Genomic DNA, 19289 nt, shown 5'->3' with positions numbered 1-19289 from the left:
TTGCTTTGACCTAGTTTTCTTAGTTATCAGTTTTCCTGCCACTTGTTTGTTACTATGGTTACTGATTAGTCCTCACCTACTCATTGTTCTGTTGATTACCATCCCTGTCTATTTAAGCGCTTAGTTTCTAAGGTTCACTCAGTCCTTTGTCTTAAGTTGATGTTGATATGATAAGCTAGTGTGTTACTCTGTTCATTAAAATGCCATTTGCTTTCATTTCTTCAAATCTTTTTGATTATATACACAGCAAGTGTGACAGTAAGATATTTTATCCAGTATTTCTGTTTTATGACAAAGCTGCTTGTTTTTAATCTTTTTTTATAAACATAAACTGGGAGAAAAACTGAAACAAATATAGCTGCAAGCAGCAATTACCGGGGCCAAGCACAAAGAACACGGTAAGTCATGCCAACATGGCTGAGAGTGTCAGACCAACTGCAACAACAAGCAATTAAAGACATTAAGATGATTTTAGGTAAGATAAATGTAAAATCATATATATTTAGTCACTAGTAGTATGATTTAATGGTTTATCAATTTTGACCAATAGGTGGCACTGTTACAAAATTCATGTGGTGTGGTCAGAGTAAAGTGACACACAAAGTTTAGTGTCAATATATCAAAGCATCACAGAGCCTCATTTTGGCATTAACTCATCAACTTTGTAAATGCGGTGTACGAAAACCGTTTCGTCTATCGACATGAAATCCATAACTTTTTGCCGGCATGGTCTATAGATGAAACAATTCGATTTTTGGTGAAAATCCGAACAACGGTCTTAAAGGAGTTAGAAAAAGTAGGTTTTTAAAGAAAATCAAAATGGCAGACAGGAAGTTCTGCCAATTATGGCAAAATTGGTATGTTCTCGGCATGACCCAAAGAATCTATTAAGACCAGTTTCATGACAAATTTGCATTTTTGGAAACTTTATTATAACTTTTGACCACAAGGTGGCGATGCTCCGAAATGTTTTGAGTACTGTCAGGACATGGTAGTGAAGACACATACATAGTTTCGTAACGATGCGCCAATGCATTCGTAAAATAAAGCATTTTACAACAAAATTCAAAATGGCCGATATGGGAAAACTGACGTGAAAATAAACGTGAGTGCTGCTTTGGACAGTTGGTGGCGCTAGAGGGAGAGTTAGAGACTCCAAATTTGCTATGGTGGCAGTTCAGACTGTCCTCTATGAATGTGCCAAATTTTATAACTTGCCTGCAAGCAGTTCTATGGGCTGCCATAGACTCAAGAAGAGCGGAAGAAGAAGAAATGGAAGAATAATAATAAGAACGCCAAATGGATACAATAGGTGCCTACGCACATTTGGTACTTGGCCCCTAATAATTACTGAAAGGGGGGAAAATAAAAAAGAAATATGTCTTCTAGATTTAATCTATTTTTTATAAATATAAATATATATTTAATAATATATTTTTCTATATTACATTTTTTAATTATAACATTAGTATTAAAGTCGACATGAAACAGAAGTATGTCAGAGTGAAATGGCTTCTCGAACAAGAAAAAAAATGTAGGGCAGTTGATTGGTTCCTTGTAGTTTGCTATTGCAGTGATCTCATGTGAGTGACAGGTTGTCCCGCCCTCGTGCCGAAAAACACATCATCAGAGAAGTGGCTGCAATAAGGATAAATACTGGAATATCCCATAAAAAATAGGAACTGGCCATTTTGATTTCATGGTGACTTTAATGGTGTTAATAATAACATATTAATATATATTATTTTAAGTCATCCTGCAGCCCCCTTGGAAGTTTGCTGAGGCCCCCTAGTGGGTCCCGGCCCCTTAATTGAGAACCACTGATATACGCAAAACCACCAATCATTTGCTTCTTTAACTTAAAGTTTCTGATACGCTTTACAACTTCAAGTAAATAAACAAAAAAATTCAAAAGATTAAATCAGATAAAAAATCATCTGCAGGGGTAATAAACATAAATAATTATGAATTAAAATAGGAAAGTAATTTTTAATTTTAAGCCATTAAATAAGCCAGTAAATACAAAATGTTGCATTTTTGAATTCTTATAAATAAAATGTATTATTATTATTTGCAAACAGTTAAAACATGGATGGCTAAGTTAGACGTGCAAGATATTTAATGCACAACACAGTCTGTATTTTCATTTTGGATTGCTGAAGAGCAGTAAGTGGCCCTAAAGAAGTTTCTGACAAACATAAATTGCAATTTTAAGTTTATAAACCAAAATATTTATGAAACTGAACAGCCATTTAACCATGAACAAATGACAAAGTAAAAAACGTCAGCAGGGGCATTGATAAATATAAATAATTATGAATTAAAAGGGTGAAATTTTGTTTTAATTGAGCAATTAAATTTCTTTCTTCTTTTATAGTGCATATAGAAGTTAAATGACATGTTTGTGCCCTACTGTACATATGCGATAAATATCTTTCTTTAGTGACTTTGGAAATGGCTTTTACCATGTATTTTGTGGGAAACTGTAGCACAATTGATTTTTTTTCCCCAGTAAAAAATATTATTTAAAAAAAAAAAAAAAGTGTTCTTTGTGAACAGTTAAAAGTAAAACATGGATGGCTAAGCTAGACGTGCAAGATATTAAATGCACAAATCAGTCTGTATTGCCCTTTTGGATTGCTGAAGAGCAGTAAGTGGCCCTGAAAAAGACTCAGAGCTCAAGCAAAGTCTGTGTGAATCCTTCACACTCGAGTCACTGTAACAGGCTGGACGGCTTTCAATGCTCTTCAATGAGGATGCACCTGAGTCCCGTTTGGCACGGTCTGTCTGCTCCACCTCCTCTGGCTCAGAAGCTTCCGACTCCTCTGCACTTTCAAGCGCACGTCAAACACCTCCTCTATGGCTTTCTTGAAACAGTGGAAATTGTAGTCGATAAGTCCTGTGTGAGAAAAGAGAAGTGTAACTAGCCTGTGGTAGGAAAGTCGTTCGAACCAATCCCAAATTAGACCACTGCATAAATGCACTTTGAATTAAGACTGACACACATAACAAGAGATGTCATTTAGCTTTGATCCAGAGAATGAAAAAAAATCTACATCAAACATTTAGTAACACCTACATGCAGCTATATTATGAAAGCAAGTGTTCAATATTCAGTACCACTTGATGGGTGCCAACTGGCTTTATGAACTCACAAATTATGAAATATTCAGTTTAACCAAAGACTTAAGGCATACAAAGATGGTATTCATTTTATATTTACATAATAAATTATCATATTCATATACTCATATTACTGTTGCTACATCCAAATTCAGAGGCTGCATCCTTTGAAAGATGGATCCCAATTCGAAGGCTCCTTCAAATGCGTCCTACGTTTTCCCGTGAAACGAAGGAAACAACAGATGGATCTTTCGAGGTCTTGCCAATTTATTGCGCACCAGTGACGACAGGATTTTTTGAGAGAAATTGCCAAATTACACTTTTAAATGCAATTATTGAGTTTCAACTTACTCAAATATATAATAATATAAATGTAAAACTAAAAAAAAGCATGTTAAAGGGGTCAAATGTTGATATATCTAACTAAGATGCCATTATGCAATCTAGTTTATACTCTTTATTATATACAGAAATGAACCATAGGGCAATTCCAGCGTTATGGACGTGACATTTGCAGTCAAAACTTGAAATATAAATTCTCAGAAAATGCATTTAATACCAATATATTGTAAACGTCTGTTTATATATCCATACTCCCTTAATAAAGGAGTCCAGACATTAGAAAAATATCAGTCTACGCATGCGTTTTATATTTAATATGAGGGAAATACACATGCGTTATGGACGTGACAAAAAAAATCTCTAACTTTTTGTTGCCAAAATATTTTTTAGTAATTCTGTGAATTACACTGCGCAAACCAAAAGTAATAGTACCCACCGAATGAAGAAGGGTTGGCTCTCCACAGAACATAAAATATTCATTTTATGTTATTTTTCGTTTTCGCATTTATGAGGAAAAAACCATGTTATGGACGTGACAGTTCTCCGTTACGGACGTGACCGCTCTGAAAGCGACACTAAAATACTGCTTTAAAACGTTCACAGAGACCTCAAACAGGCATTTAAAACACCAAATATTAAGGATTGGTATTATAAGCAAAAATAATATTCGATGTTTGTTCGAAAATCGTACCTCTCCCACAACATGCTCACCGGTAAGACGGCGTTCACTCAAATCCCGCTCCAACATTACATTTGAGTAGGCATTTAGTCTCATATTAATGTTTAAATAAAATAATTTTATTTTTTATTTCATATGTTGATTATATGAAAGGATAACAGCATGAGTAAGATCATAAGATGCGCAATATATCGGATACAGTATATCAGCGGGCAGACATGATTTTGACCAATTCTTTATTTTTTTTTTATTTTATTTTTTTTGTAGAAAGCTTTTCTTTAATGTGAATTTCGTTTTGTATAAATTGTATCTTAACTTTAATCAATGTTTCATCAACCAATTGCCTGGATTTTTTAAATAACAAGAAAATAGGCTATAACAGACAATATAATCAGGACACAGAGGCGCCGTCGCGTGAAGTGGAGCGCGCCTCATAAATGAACCGAAACTCCGCGTATAATGTAGGCTACTTGCCTCACATACCTGAGAAATATATCTATAGGACGTCTGAAATGTCTACTTTTAAACTACTTTTAAGTCGTGAGTCAAAATGATTGCAATATCACTATTATTTTGTCAGCTTGATCGCGGGATTATGATGAATATTCATGTTTTAACCAAGAGGGAAAAAAGCGACATCCCGAAGGAAATGTCCTATGGCTATAAGACACATGCTCTTCTTTAAGTTGTACTGTATCATATACTACCTTCTGTATTCATATTTCGTCCTGTAACTGGCAGAGGAAGAGAAGATCCGTTCATGTGCGCTTTATCCGCCGCGCACTGAGGCGCTATATACAGAAATATACCACGCCGTATTAAAGAGCGGCCTCTATTGTTTACATTTTGTTATAAAATAGACTGAATTTGAAAGTTGATACATTTTTTCATATTAAAACTAACAAAGCACAAATGTTATTGCGATTATTGGATATGCACTGAATATATGGAAAGCCTGAAACCGATCACAATTGCATATGATTTGATGTGAAGCGTCCGTAACGGTCACGTCCGTAACGCATTATTATGGTTGTTCAGAGCAAAGTAGTGGAATGAAATGTCGATCCTAGTAAGCATAAACATAGTTTAGCTTTGCATATAAAGTTTCAAGTTATTTGCATTTATAATTGTTATATTATATAAACTTAATCTTTAAAACGTTACGGACGTGACAGAGCACTGAAGCGTCGAGACCTCTTTATTAAAGCCCTTATAAATTCAACAGGCAGTGCTGTTATGACCAAATTAGTATATTTATTTCTCAGGCATGCCTCCATCTTTCAGCAAAATGCTTTATGTTCGAATTAAGTTTTTAAAAGGGGGGTCTTTGATACCTCTTTTGAAAGCATGAAATATGGCTGGTTGAAATTAAAATTTTAGCATTGTTGCTCACCTCATATGTGGTGGAAAAACAAGGCAATTTTCTTAAAATTTCTGATACAGCACATTAATACAGTATATTACAGACCTAAATGGACAACTTAAAAGGGGTTTTGATCTTTAGGTAAAAACTTTATTTTTTCATGGTAAGGATGACTTTTGCGTGGAATTTCCCCATAGTGAATATATTTAGACAGTTTGTGAACCCTGTTTTGTTTTCAGACAGTTTAATATAACTTTCAAAAAAAGTCCAGTACAAACTTTAGGGTCAGTCACTGGCAGCTGTCACAGTTGTTAGGGGACAAGACTAGTCCTCCATAGGCTAGACCGTCCCATTTAATAACGCTCAGTCTGACCTTTGAGTCCTTCAAAGGATGCAGCCTTTGAATTGGGACACATCCTATGAATGGGAGAAAGTGCAATGTGCAATATGGCGGAATAAGTCCCACCGTCTACACTAAGAACAGGTAAAGTCATTGTCACTGACTGTTTCTATAGCAAAAAGAGCTTTTAAAGACAGCTGCAGTGTTCTGAGACACGCGCTTAATGACTGCACATGCACACTGGCTGGTCCAGTCTGAAAAATGCTGGGTTTTTGTTGTCATGATTTGAGCATTTAGAAATAAACATTTGCATTGAGGTGCAATTATTATCTGCCACTATTTGTATAGTATAAAATCTAAATACTATTTACATTAAGTGCAGAGAAAATACTGCTGTTTTAAATTAGTGTAAAATAGCCTCTGGCAAAAATGAATCAGTTCAGTTAAAGATCTATTAGCGTGAATAAATAATTATAATGTATATACTACTATGACTCTCTTTAAATGCTAAGTTATGTTAAGTTTAAAAGTTTGGGATAATTTATTTTAAAGAAATTAAGATTTTTACTTTAAATTGACCAAATGTGACAGATATAACAGACATTAACAGACACCAAATCAGCACATCTGAATTATTTCTGATGGATCATGTGACACTAAAGACTGGAGTAAAGGCTACTGAAAAATCAGCGCGATTGTTCCCGGCGCCCCCCGCAGCGTTGGTCTGGTTTCACACTCAACCCTGGTGCGTTTGCGTGCATCTTACGTCATCGCAAATGTGCTCGGTGTATAAAACAGAACGCGAGTCAATATATTGTGTTTTTTCTTCTGAACAAGTGTGCACCCGAGTACATGTTGCTTTCACATTCACACGAACCGCGGCACGGTTCGAGTGCAACCGAACTCAGACCACCTCCTCCAGGTAGTCTCGGGTTCGGTACCCCAGTGCACACCCGGGTCCACATGATGGCGTTCACATTAGCAATTTTTTTTTATGCGAACCGTGCCCCGTTCCGAACTAAACTGCCAGTGTGAAAGCACCCTGAGACACTAAATAGCCATTGAGACTAGCCCTGGTCTCCCCTAAATGGAAAATGGCAGATTTAAACAATAATATTACACCAAACATATTTCCTCGTTGTCCAGAAAGCTCACCTTTCCTCTCAAAACTCTCTTCCCTGAGGAAACACACCAGGGCAAGAAACTTGGTGACCTCTTTTAGGTACATGACCGTAGTGTTGTTTAAGTGGATTATGGCCATGGAGTCTTTATCATATGGAGTTCCTGCCTCATCTCCGGTCAATCTGTGTATATATACATATATATAAATAAAAGGACAATTAAAACAAATCACAAACAAAAACAAAACCACTTCTCATCATGTTTTCCTTGTGTTCAGCAGTTCCAGAGACATTACATGCATTTTTTTTTTTTTTTTTTCACTTTTCCTTCAATAATGAGTCCGTAATGAAACACGTTCCCTTACGGGCGGCTTCCTTTCCCAATTTAGCTAAAGAACAGACCACAGTTAAAAAAAAAAAAGTGAAATTGTATCTGTGTGGAACAGATGTTGATTCATATCATAATTATCAAAATGAACAGATGCCCGGTCATAATCCCCTGCTTTTAAAACCAAACAATTTTATGCTATTATGCATGGATATTACAAATATAGAAATATTTTTCACACAAAAAAGAAAGCACAGAAAAGATGATGAGCAAATTGAGATGACATAATAAAGCGTGTAATTTGAAGCTTCCTGATACTGAGAGCACGGATCAATGTGAACATGATGAATAGGGGAAAAATTAAGTAGCTTATTAATTTCAATGAGTAATAAACAAGCCGGCTGGTGGAAATTAATTCCACAACAGCTCGACTAATGTACAAATATAAATAAAAGTCATATTCTACAGATTAGCCCACAAGCAGGCATGCAAAAATGGGCTGAACTGAATATAACCACTCCATGCCTCTCAGTTACCGACTAAAGCTCAAATTTGCAGGGTTAACAGTACTGTCTGCTCCCCAATTCATGGAATAGTGCTGAGGTGGCCCATCTGCTCTTGTAAGCCACTGCGAACCGACAGCTGTGCGGCCCCGGGTCAGGCCTGCGTTCCTGTACCTATTAAGACCGCGGTGTCCCGTCAAATTACAGGACAAATAGGGTCGATGCTGCTGGAGGTGCAACTCTCTGCCCTTCCAATGTTTAAAGCCAGTGTTTACATATCCCAGAGTTATATGCTTCTAATCCACAAAAGATTTAATCACAGCCAGCAATGGCTATAGGGAAACAAAGTTGTTGCATGTAGAATGTTTGTGTGTATTTTTAGATGCATGGCAAAAAATTATTATAGTGAGGGAAAGTGCAAGGCTTGCCATGCTGCTTCATGTCTATGGGATGAGAACATGTTACATAGCGTATTGTGACTGTGGAGGGAACTGTATGGGATTGAGATGGTGGGGAATCTTGGTGTCACTCACCCATAGATGCACGAGATGTCGATAACCACATCTATCATGTCACAACACAACTCGTAGGTCTGCATGTCCACCGGGCTGCTGTCGGTTGCTATGTAAATCTTACTAACCACATCAAAGAGAAAAGCCTTTTCAATCCCTGAATTCTGCAATGAGAGCACAGGGTCGGGTTAGGGGTCAGTAGTTATTCTTAAGAAGAAATGCAGTGGAACAGGACATTATATCTTAGAACACTTTGAAGTGGAAATGAATTACGCAACCAAGTATACTGAATTGCAAGTACTGTTGTTAGAAAATGCATCTAATTCTATAAAAGCTGTTGGAAGACTAGAAATCCTCTTCTTAAGAATAAATGTGACTTTTGTGACTGATGTTTTTAAGTTTGTGAAAGCATCACGGTAGGTTTTATATTGCGGTTAAATACTTTAAATAAATTAAGAATAAAATTAAATAATTTATATAATATTTTAAATAGCTACATAGTTCATCTCATTCAAAAGTAAGATATTTTATGGTCTCAGAGGCTGCATTTACTTGATCAAAAATACAAGTAATATTGCAAATAATGATTACAATTTAGCTGAATTTTCAGCAGTCTTCGGTCACACGATGCTTCAGAAATCATTCCAATATACTGATTGTGTGCTAAAAAAATATTTCTTATTATTAACAATGTTGAAAACAGTTGTGCCGCTTAATATTTTTGTGGAAACCATGATATAATTTTTCTTTTAAAAATTAGAAATTATTTAACCTAGAAAACGTTTGAAACATTATAAATGTCTTTACTGTCATTTTTGATCAATTTAATGCATCCTTGATGAATAAAAGTAATAATTTCTCTAAAAAAAAACTTTGACAACAATTTTTATAAAATATTTTCACAGTGTAGGGACAGAGATCAAGGACATGAATCAATCTATCAAACCAGACAATGCATAAAAAGCAGATTAATATAATGCATTGGCAGATGGTTAAGAGATTTCAATCTCCATAATGTCAAATCTATAAATTGTTCAGCTTTCATACTTCTATAGCATAGTCTTTTTACCATGTCAATTTACCCTCTGCTGCCACCAGCTGGTGAACTACTCAAGTAGTTATGATTCTGCTAAATGTAATTGCTTTTCTGATCAACATAAAAATAAAACATGAGCACCATGAAATTATATTATGTTTGAGAGAGATCATAATAAATAATAATGGGTTTTGTAATAATCATGTTGAATATTTTTTCCATTGTACTTAACTTCAAGTGGCAAATCACAGGGCAGTGCAAATGTACCCATGCTAATGGATGAATGTGACCATATATAAATGCGCAACAGATAGCAAATTATGCTTTCTGGTTTTGCGTCTAAACGTGAAAATGATTAGCAAAATACATCAAATACATCATTTTCTTTTTCTACTGAAACCACTTTGCAAGTTATAATTAGTGTATCGCTATTTTAATTCTAATTAAGACTTTCAAATGCATCATCAATTACAACCAATGATGTCATAATTGGTCGTGCCCAGAATTAATCATACCCCTGCTAAATATGATCAAAAATGGCTGTAAAAAATAAATCTGCATCGTTTATCCTTTTGATCATTTATTCAAAAAATTGGCAAAAATCTAACCTTTCATTGAAGTAAAAGAATTGAAAATGGGGGGGAAATCACATTATAAAATAAATGTTTTTCTCCAAAACACATTGGCGACAATTATTCATACCCCTAGAATTGTTTATGAGTAAAATATCTCTGAAGTATATTCCCATTAATATTTACCTTTTTTAGCACACCAGGGTGACAAGGAACATGAAATTGTCCAGCTATGACTTCTTATTTCACAGGAGTTTAAATATGAGGAAACACAAAGGCCAAATTCCCTTAATCATCCATCACAATGAATAAAACCAAAGAACATAGTTCTGATGTGCATCAAAAGATTGTTGAGCTTCACAAAATAGAAAGTGGCTGTAAGAAAATAGCTAAAGAATTGAAAATCCCCATTTTGACCATCAGGGCAATAATTAAGAAGTTATAATCAACTAAAGATGTTACGAATCTGCCAGGAAGAGGACGTGTGTCTATATTGTCTTAATGGACGGTGAGGAGGATAGTTTGAGTAGCCAAAGACTCTTCAAGGATCACAGATGGAGAATTGCAGAGATTAGTTGAGTCTTGGGGTCAGAAAGCCTATAAAAAAAAAAATCAAACAACCCCTACATCCCCACATGTTGTTTGGGAGGTTTTCAAGAAAAATGCTCCTCGCTCCTCCAAGAACAAACTCCAGCATATTCAGTGGTCAGACACGACTGGAACTTCAAACGGCACAGGGTTCTGTGGTCAGATGAAACTAAAAAAAGAGCTTTTTGGCAGCAAACACGCTAGATGGGTTTGGTGCACACAAGGATAAAAAGTACCCCATGTGTACAATTTAATATACCATTGGATCTTTAATGTTGTGGGCCTATTTTTCTGCTGGAGGTCCTGGACTTCTTATTCAGATACATGGCATTGTGGATTCTATCAAATATCAACAGATAAAAAATCAAAACCTGACGCCTTCTGCTAGAAATCTTATAATGGGCCGTGGCTGGATCTTCCATCAGGACAACGATCCAAAACAAACATCAAAATCAACACAAAAATGTGTTAGGGAGCACAAAATGAAGCTTCTGCCATGACCGTCCCAGTTCCCTGACCTGATGAGTGCAGTGAACTGAAGAGAAGAAGCACCAACATGGATCTGGGAATCTGAAGGATCTGGAGAGATTATGTATGGAGGAATGGTCTCTGATCTCTTGTCAGGTGTTCTCCAAACTCATCAGGCATTACAGGAGAAGACTCAGAGCAGTTATCTTGGCAAAAGGAGATTGCAAAAAGGTATTTAATAAAAGGGTATGAATAATTGTGGCCAACGTGTTTTGGAGAAAAACATTTATTTTATAATGTGATCCCCCCCCCCCCCCCCACTTTCAATTCTTTTACTTAAATGAAAGGTTAGGATTTTGCCAATTTTTTGAATGAAAGATCAAAAGAATAAACGATGCAGATTTATTTTTTTACAGCCATTTTTCATCATATTTACCAGGGGTATGATTAATTCTGGGCTCGACTGTATATATTTATATATATATATATATATATATATATATATATATATATATATATATATATATATATATATATTTACAGCTATATATATATAAATTACTAAATATTTCTAAGGTCTTAATGATAATAACAGTCATTGAGAAAGAACATAATTAAAGGTACACTATGCAAGATTTATACCTTAAAGCTGCCGTCGGCAACATTTTTTTGATCATATTCAGTTAAATCGACACTATAATCCGACAGAACAACATAAATAAGGTGGTTTTAGAAAAAAACCCGAGCTTCTAACTCCACCTGGAGCGTGTTATTTGTTTTGCAAAAATCCACCGCTCCCGGATCATCGGGTGGCAGTAACGTTAAATACAAGTACTCCACAGCGACTATAGGGGTCGCTGTTTGAGAAAAACGGAAACGGCATAGTGTGCCTTTAATTCAACACTAAGTACTGATAATAGATTCATCACTGATAAGATTTATCAATGCTGAAAATAAGTAAAACCAAGATATTAAAACTAGTGAGGTAGGCCAGACAGAGAAATAAAAGATGTTCAGCTACTCACAGATATGAAAATGTTAAGCAGATTCTCAAGGGTGGGAAGTTGAGGGATGAGTTTCTGCACAACTTTACTGAAAGCCTCAAAGATTGAATGATCATAGATGCTCGTCAAGTAGAAACTGAAAGAAATAATACATTTCACATCACAATTCCAACATCTGAAGATATTTTTAAAACTGCCAAAATATCTGAGCAGTTATAATACAAACCTTAAGTGTATTCTTTCTAAACCGGCATCGGCTAGATCATCATTGGCTCGTTTGTGTATGTCCCTCTGTTTCTCAATCTTGTGGTCATCTGACAGCCCATCCACCTTGTGGATGAACACCTCAAAGTTGATATCTGGATTGACCTTGTAGGCTCTTGTCACAGTGAGGTGAAGTCTACTCAGTGCCTCCACATAATCATCCTGTACAGGAAGACATTATAGTGTGTTTTTAAGACAGACAGAACATTTTAAAGCACTACAAACCCAAGAACTGAAAAAAAGTCCCCTCAGTCAACTGGTTCTGAGACTTACTGACCTGACTAACTCTACTAACACTAAGCAGTCTCAGATCAGCACTGCTTCTCACACAAACATCAAAATAAACCAAATTATCAAAGTCTAAAAATACATCTGGAACATTGGGATCAGGAAACTAAAACACAAAGTAAATTACAATTCTATTGAACTCTGAAATCAAATTATGAATTGGAAGAATATCTCCAGTGTGTGAGGATCCTGAGCAAGTACAGGCTGAGTGAACACAGCCTAGCCATCGAGACCGGCAGACACAGAAAGAGCTCGTCACCCCGAGAGCAAAGGGTGTGTGTTCACTGTAGGACAGGAGAGATTGAGACAGAGACGCACTTCCTCCTTCACTGTCACAAATACAGTTCAATCAATCAGAGACTTCTACATAAACAAATTCACAAACTTAATAAAGAACTTTACAGCCATGACTGAAGTAGATCAGATAAAGATCATACTAGGAGAGGGACAGACAGCAGCACTGGCTGCCAGATACGCGTGTGTGTGTGTGTGTGTGTGTGTGTGCCACAGCCTGAGAGACAGCAGGTGAATGTGTGTGTAATGTTTGTGTCTGACCTCAGTGTGTTTCCCTACTGTCCACTGTGTGTGTGTGTGTGTGTGTGTGTGTGTGTGTTAAAACACTGTGGTATCAAATGTTCACACATTTTAATTTGTTACACTGTTAATTTGTACAATTAATTTAATTTGTACATTTAAATTTAAGTTATGTTATAATAGAAAATTCTAATAAAAATTCTATGTATTCCAAGCTTTGGCAATATTGTATTATGTACAGTCATGCCAATAAAGCAATTTTGAATTGAACTGAATTGACAGACAGACAGATAGACAGATAGATAGATAGATAGATAGATAGATAGATAGATAGATAGATAGATAGATAGATAGATAGATAGATAGATAGATAGATAGCCATTTCACCTGAGAGTCTATGACAAAGATGAGAGCCCCTGTGCCACGAAATATCATCTCATAGTCGAATGTGGGGTCGAAGAAATCAATCTGACCAGGAAAGTCCCAGATTTGGAAACTGACAAAGGAACTGTTGGAAACATCCTCTCGACAAATCTTATTGGTGCTCTCCAGAAAGAGAGTCTCGTTGGGTGACATCTTGTGGAATACAACTTTCTGAATGGAAGACTTGCCACTTCGCCTCAGGCCCATGAGCAGGATCCGAGGTTTCACCTCACTGCTGAACGGATCACTGAACCCCAGCACTGTACAACAGCCAAACACAGGAACACTGCTTGAGAATATGCATCATAAACACGCAGGCTATTTCTGGTTAATGGTAAACCAAAGGCAGAATTCAAACAACTAAACTGAGCCACAATGAACTGCTAGTGACCGCTATACTACAACTCATGTTCAAAAGTTTGGGGTCAATAAGATTTATTTATTTTAATACTTTTATTTAGCAAGGATGCATGAAATTGACCAAAAGTAAAGCCTAAGTAAAGACAGTAAAGCCTTTTATGTTGTTACAAAAGATTTATATTGGTAAATGCAGTATACGTTTGTTTACTAATTTATGTTGTCACTATAAGACCTTATGCGCCAGAGAAACGAGGGCGCCGCCATCTTTAGAATATTGTCTTTGAACTTCCGTTTTTGTGGTCGCTCTGTATATTTCTATGGCATTGCTGTCCAGGAGTAATTGGCTTTTGAAGTGGATTTACTTTATGTAAAGTTAACGAAAGTTATCATGAGGATTGTAATGTTTAAAGAAGATGTCTTAACGAATGTCAGTAGACCGGGAAGATTTTAAAACGAGCCGTTCATTCATAAATACGCAAGATCGCTGTGAAAATACAGACCGGAAGTCAAAAGACAACGAGCGCAGCGCTGAAAAGGGGCGGGGCTACTTAAGGTCTATAGTGTGCATAGTAGCCTACTGTAGTATTGTCGGTTTTGTTCTGTAATGCTATACATGTCCCTTTTTATACACGGTTCTGATAGGAATAAGAGTGACAACCTTATATTTCCAGGAAATGTGGTAGTGAGTTGGGTTTTGGGTATGGCATGAACAGACTCACCCTCATATTATTCCAAACCTACGAGTTTCTTTCTTCTGCTGAACACAAAAGAAGATATTTCAAAGAATGTTGGTAATCAAACAGTTAACGGCACCCATTGACTTCCATAGTAGGAAAAAATAAATACTATGCAAGTCAATGGGGACCATAAACTGTCTTGTTACCAACACTCTTTAAAATATCTTCTTTTGTGTTTATGTTTCATTTTTGGGTGAACTATCCCTTTAACAGCTAATTGTCTGTCATGTCACTGATGTTGCCTTTAGCAGGAGATTTTGCTGTCAATCACTAATGTTAGTGTAATCTGTGCTTATAGAGCGAGACACAGCTATAACCAAATATTTGAAGAATGACAACAGCTGGAGTGTATTGAATTACTCAAAAAAGGTTACTAAAAAAATAAAATACACAAAGCCTTGATATTTACTGCCAAGTCTACGATTTTCTTTTCACTATGGTTACCGGCATCACTCAAGGTTATCTTTAGTCAGAGAAAAGATTGACATTGGTTATGTGTACTGTAGCCTATACAGAAAGTTTTTGATTGAAAGTCATGTATTCAAACATGATAATAACTAGTCCAAAATGAAAGTACACCTAAAAAAGAGCTGCATGTAAGGATAACAAAAATTGTGTATGTATTTTTCTGTATGCATGTAGCCGAAACCATGAATGTTTTGACATGAAACATCTTATAGAAAGATTAAAGGCGGCATTCGAATAATTGTCATATTTATTTAATTTCAAAACAGTATCATTCTGCATCATTGCACAATAATTTAACATCTAAAAGAGGCATGAACGTTGATACAAACTGCCGTTAATAACATCTGCTGGGGACAAGTTCATACACTCTCAATTAGACATGTATAGCTAAGAAGTGAAAAGAGAAATGGCATACTAATCCCATCAGTTTAAATCATATCAGCAGGATGACTGGTAGAGGGCATGAGTGTGGAGTTGTGGGCACAGCCTACACTGGCATTCCACTCCTTCATATCACATGCTTGCAGATGATTTGATGACTGTGACCTTGCTAGCTCTCAGCTGAGGAATGTCAACTGCATTTGGTGAGACTGAGGGACACTTCTAGTCTCAAAATACAGCCTGCAGTGTTTATCGAAGTGTCTAACAGGGGCACCACATAGTGAGGAGTAGCAGTGTGTTTGTGTTTGTTAAACGGGTCCAGTTCCAGGAAAGTCCTGGAAAACTTCAGCTGACTGAGCTGACAATCATCGTTTGCATCTAAAGTTGTGTGTAGAAACAATGGAATGAAACATAAGAAATGCTTAGCTTAAAAATCTAACTGGTTTCTAAGAAATCTTGTAAGTTGAAGCATGAAATAAAATTATACCATGGTCTGTCTGAACACTCGACTCTGATTGGTAAAACTGTTTAAAAAAAAAATCTAATTTTCTAAAATCTAATCACTGTTCTATATTAATGTACTGTTTTTACTGAAGCGCACACACACATACGTCACTCACAGACAGAGATCAGAGACAGTGGTTTTCCTGCAGAAATGGGCTACTTTCACACTGTTTTCACGGGTTGAAGCAAACTAGTTTTGGCTTCGATTCCTTGTTTTGAATAGCAATCGGGCTGGTTTTGTTATGACCTGGCAACCCTGATTGAAGATAGCGCTGCGCAAAAACAGAAACAGGAGCACAGAAACTAGTTGTCAACACTGCCCTAGTACACTGCCCAATAACATTTATTGTTAATAAATTAACTTTGCTACTGAATCTCTACATTATATACAAGGAGGTTGTAGCGTCGCTGTTTTTGAAGTAATTAAACTCACAGCTTCATTGTTGATGCTGCACAGACGCAGGTAATTCACACGCATCTCTCTCTCTCTCTCTCTCTCTCTCTCTCTCTCTCTCCATAGGCTAATTCATAAATAAATAGTATAATTAAATTAAATAAACATAACCTTACCGCACTACTTTATCTCTGTGTCTGATTTAAAGCAGGCAGAATGAATGTTAGATCTAACGAGTGATAGCTGACGTAAATAACAGTGACCTTCATTTTAGTCCTTTCATTCAAATTTAGCGCTGCAAATACCAATGACAGCTTTAACTTGACAATGCTGGCAAATTACCATGGTATAAGCAGGATAATCCACGGCTAGCTGTGCGTTAAACGATTTCAACGCACGACATGGAGGCAAAGAACCGCAAATCTTCCATAAAGATCAAATAGCCAAACTGAATCACACAAACTTATTTAACAGATGGTCTTTAAATAAAACCAGGTAAGACAAGTAAGGCAATGTAAGAAATGTGTGCACTCATTAATAAACCCCTTGTAAATGTTTCCATAGTATTTCCACCAATTAGTAGTACCAATTTAGTTAGGCTACAGGCTACTACAGTTTGTTGCTACTTTCAAAACCATATCACTGTTTCAAGTAGCTATTTTTTTTTTATTATACTGGTGTCTAATGCCAAATCGCCACAGTTTTAATGTAGTAACACAGCCCCCTTTTTAATAAATCTTTTGAACATTTACCAAAACACCTTACAGTAGTAACCAGTTATTAGCAGTATTTTTTAAACCATAATACACTTTTATAGGATCTCAAATAGTATAAGAAGCTTGCAGAATTGAATTACAAATAATAATAATAATAATAATATCAAGTTACCACAACTTAATAATAAATCCCTCTTAAATATTTACCAACCAAAGTTTCCAACAAAACACTAGTTGCTGAAACTATTGTTGGTAGGCCTACTTTTAAAACCATAATACATTTAAATATAATATTAAACATTGTAAGAAGCTTACAGAATATTTAATTGAGCATTTCTTATTTAATATTTATTTATTTATTTATTAGTTTTGGTGGCTAATAACATCAAGTAACCACAGTTCTGTGACTTGTAGTAGCAAACTAACTGTTGTATTTTAGAGGGAATTACTGTTACCATATTTTGTAATGGAATTACACTTTGCGCCCGTTTAGAAACATGTAAGTTACAATATAGATGAGCCCTTATTTATGAGTGCAAAATTAAATCTATCCCCTAACCTCCTTCATCACAGCCGCAGTCTCCGTCCCCGTCAGTGAATGTATCGAAATCATCATCGTCGTCATAATATCCGAACGACAGCGCTTCGTTTTCTCCGTCCGCTTCACTGTAGTTCCTTTCGCTTGTCATTCTCAGAGTTTGAGAAATTTTATCTGAGGAGGCAGCCAAACTTTTCCACATTGTCACCTGATATGGCCATGCCATGGTGAACTTTCACCTCCCCCCTCACACACACACACACACACACACACAGCAGACCGCCTGCGTGAGGAATCACAGCACATTGTGACAATTCATCACCGTCATCTCAGAATGAAGCAAGAGTTGCAGTGCAGAAGAACTTTGAGAGAGGACAGACGCCTCCCTTCCCCAAACAAACATGCCATGCATGGACTCCGACGATGGCTGTCACTGTCGATCTCGGGAGATGTAGTTTTTTGTTCACGCTTGTTTAGGAAACTTCGCCCAGTTTCTTTTCTCGTTATTAATGTTGTTATTATATTATATTATATTACACACACCAAATGGCAAAACAAACATTATAATAATATATTAAAAAAGAATAATATATAATAATTTAATGTATAATAACACAACAATAATGATAATAGCCTACTGTAATTTATATATATTAATATATACATTTAATGTTTGATGACATTTTAACTTTTACGTATTTAGTATTTTAGTATTATTAATATTAAAAATTATTAAATAGTTTACGTTAATTTATTATATTACTATACTAAGTATTAGTAAATATAGCCTAAATAATATTACTATTCTTAATCTATCTATCATAATTTTGTTTAATTTCTAAACTAGATGCTAGTCGAAATTATCTACTTTTTTATTATTTCAGAAACCACATATGGATTTCAAAGCCAAGGACAGATTGAGATTTGGCCTGTTATTTGATTTTGAGCTGTCGATCTGTGCAAGCCGCTGGATGTCGCTGCGATGTCGCGCTCAATTACTATTTATGGAGAATATTCAAGCACGTTTATGAGAGACGATAGAGTCTCATTCTCTCTTCCGGTTCACTATTGAAAATCTATATAATTAATACCATAATTGTTATTAAGATTAGCCTAATTCTCTAGTTAATTTTCTAATTTAGCTCTCTTTCTGTTGGGAGTAAAACTTCTCAAAGTCTCAAACTTTATTATTGTACACCGTAGGCTATTGATCATGATTATGTGTCATTGAGAACTAAATAGAGAATTCTTTTTAAATTCGAATCGAATTCCTTAATTCGAATTGAATTTGAATTTAGGGTAGCAAAATATACTTTGTCCTGATGTTCCAATGTGAGCCTTACAACCAAAAAAAGGGAATAGCCTACTCAATGCACTGCCTAATGCGGAATAAAGACAATTGCATCAGAGAGCTGTACACTCTTATAGCTGCACAATAAGGTAGCCTATAACATGCACCGTGAGTGACTCCAGACTGAACTTCAGCTCATCATCTCTTGAAAGCTCGCTGTCATAGCCTCACATGATTTCTGCTTCTGTACCGCCACAAAGCCAGCAGACTGCAGCTGATGTTGGGAATTTCCTCTGGGACAGCAGCCGGGTGAGTGGTTAGCTGGTGTAGTGCAGATGTTTGGTGTGTTTAGCACTGCTGTAAGTATATGAACTCTGGCCTCTGCTTTCTCAGACACTAATGCTAATGCTGT

General features: G+C 36.0%; 1 protein-coding gene across 1 annotated transcript; it reads right to left on the bottom strand.

The window, feature by feature from the left end:
- Window positions 1–1692: 1692 nt before the first annotated feature.
- Window positions 1693–18021, bottom strand: rragd (ras-related GTP binding D). The gene is made up of 7 exons (XM_084097819.1): window positions 17608–18021; window positions 13453–13748; window positions 12206–12405; window positions 12001–12115; window positions 8333–8475; window positions 7003–7151; window positions 1693–2899 (listed from the first exon to the last, which is right to left on the bottom strand). Exons 1-7 carry the CDS (start codon window positions 17810–17812, stop codon window positions 2748–2750), a joined length of 1260 nt encoding a protein of 419 aa, XP_083953945.1. The 5' UTR covers window positions 17813–18021; the 3' UTR covers window positions 1693–2747.
- Window positions 18022–19289: the final 1268 nt, after the last annotated feature.

The sequence above is a fragment of the Abramis brama genome (genome assembly GCF_963993115.1).
Source record: "Abramis brama genome assembly, chromosome: 21".
NCBI lineage: Eukaryota > Metazoa > Chordata > Actinopteri > Cypriniformes > Leuciscidae > Abramis > Abramis brama.
This window is presented reverse-complemented; position numbering and strand designations above follow the sequence as displayed.

Bases quoted from the DNA above. Each gene is read 5' to 3' on its own strand.
- rragd (XM_084097819.1), bottom strand. From the start codon at position 17,812: ATGGCATGGCCATATCAGGTGACAATGTGGAAAAGTTTGGCTGCCTCC. The intron at 12,116-12,205 runs GTTTGTATTATA...TATTTCTTTCAG, and splicing joins TTAGAAAGAATACACTTAAG to TTTCTACTTGACGAGCATCT. The intron at 2,900-7,002 runs GTGAGCTTTCTG...TTTCTCACACAG, and splicing joins AGAGAGTTTTGAGAGGAAAG to GACTTATCGACTACAATTTC.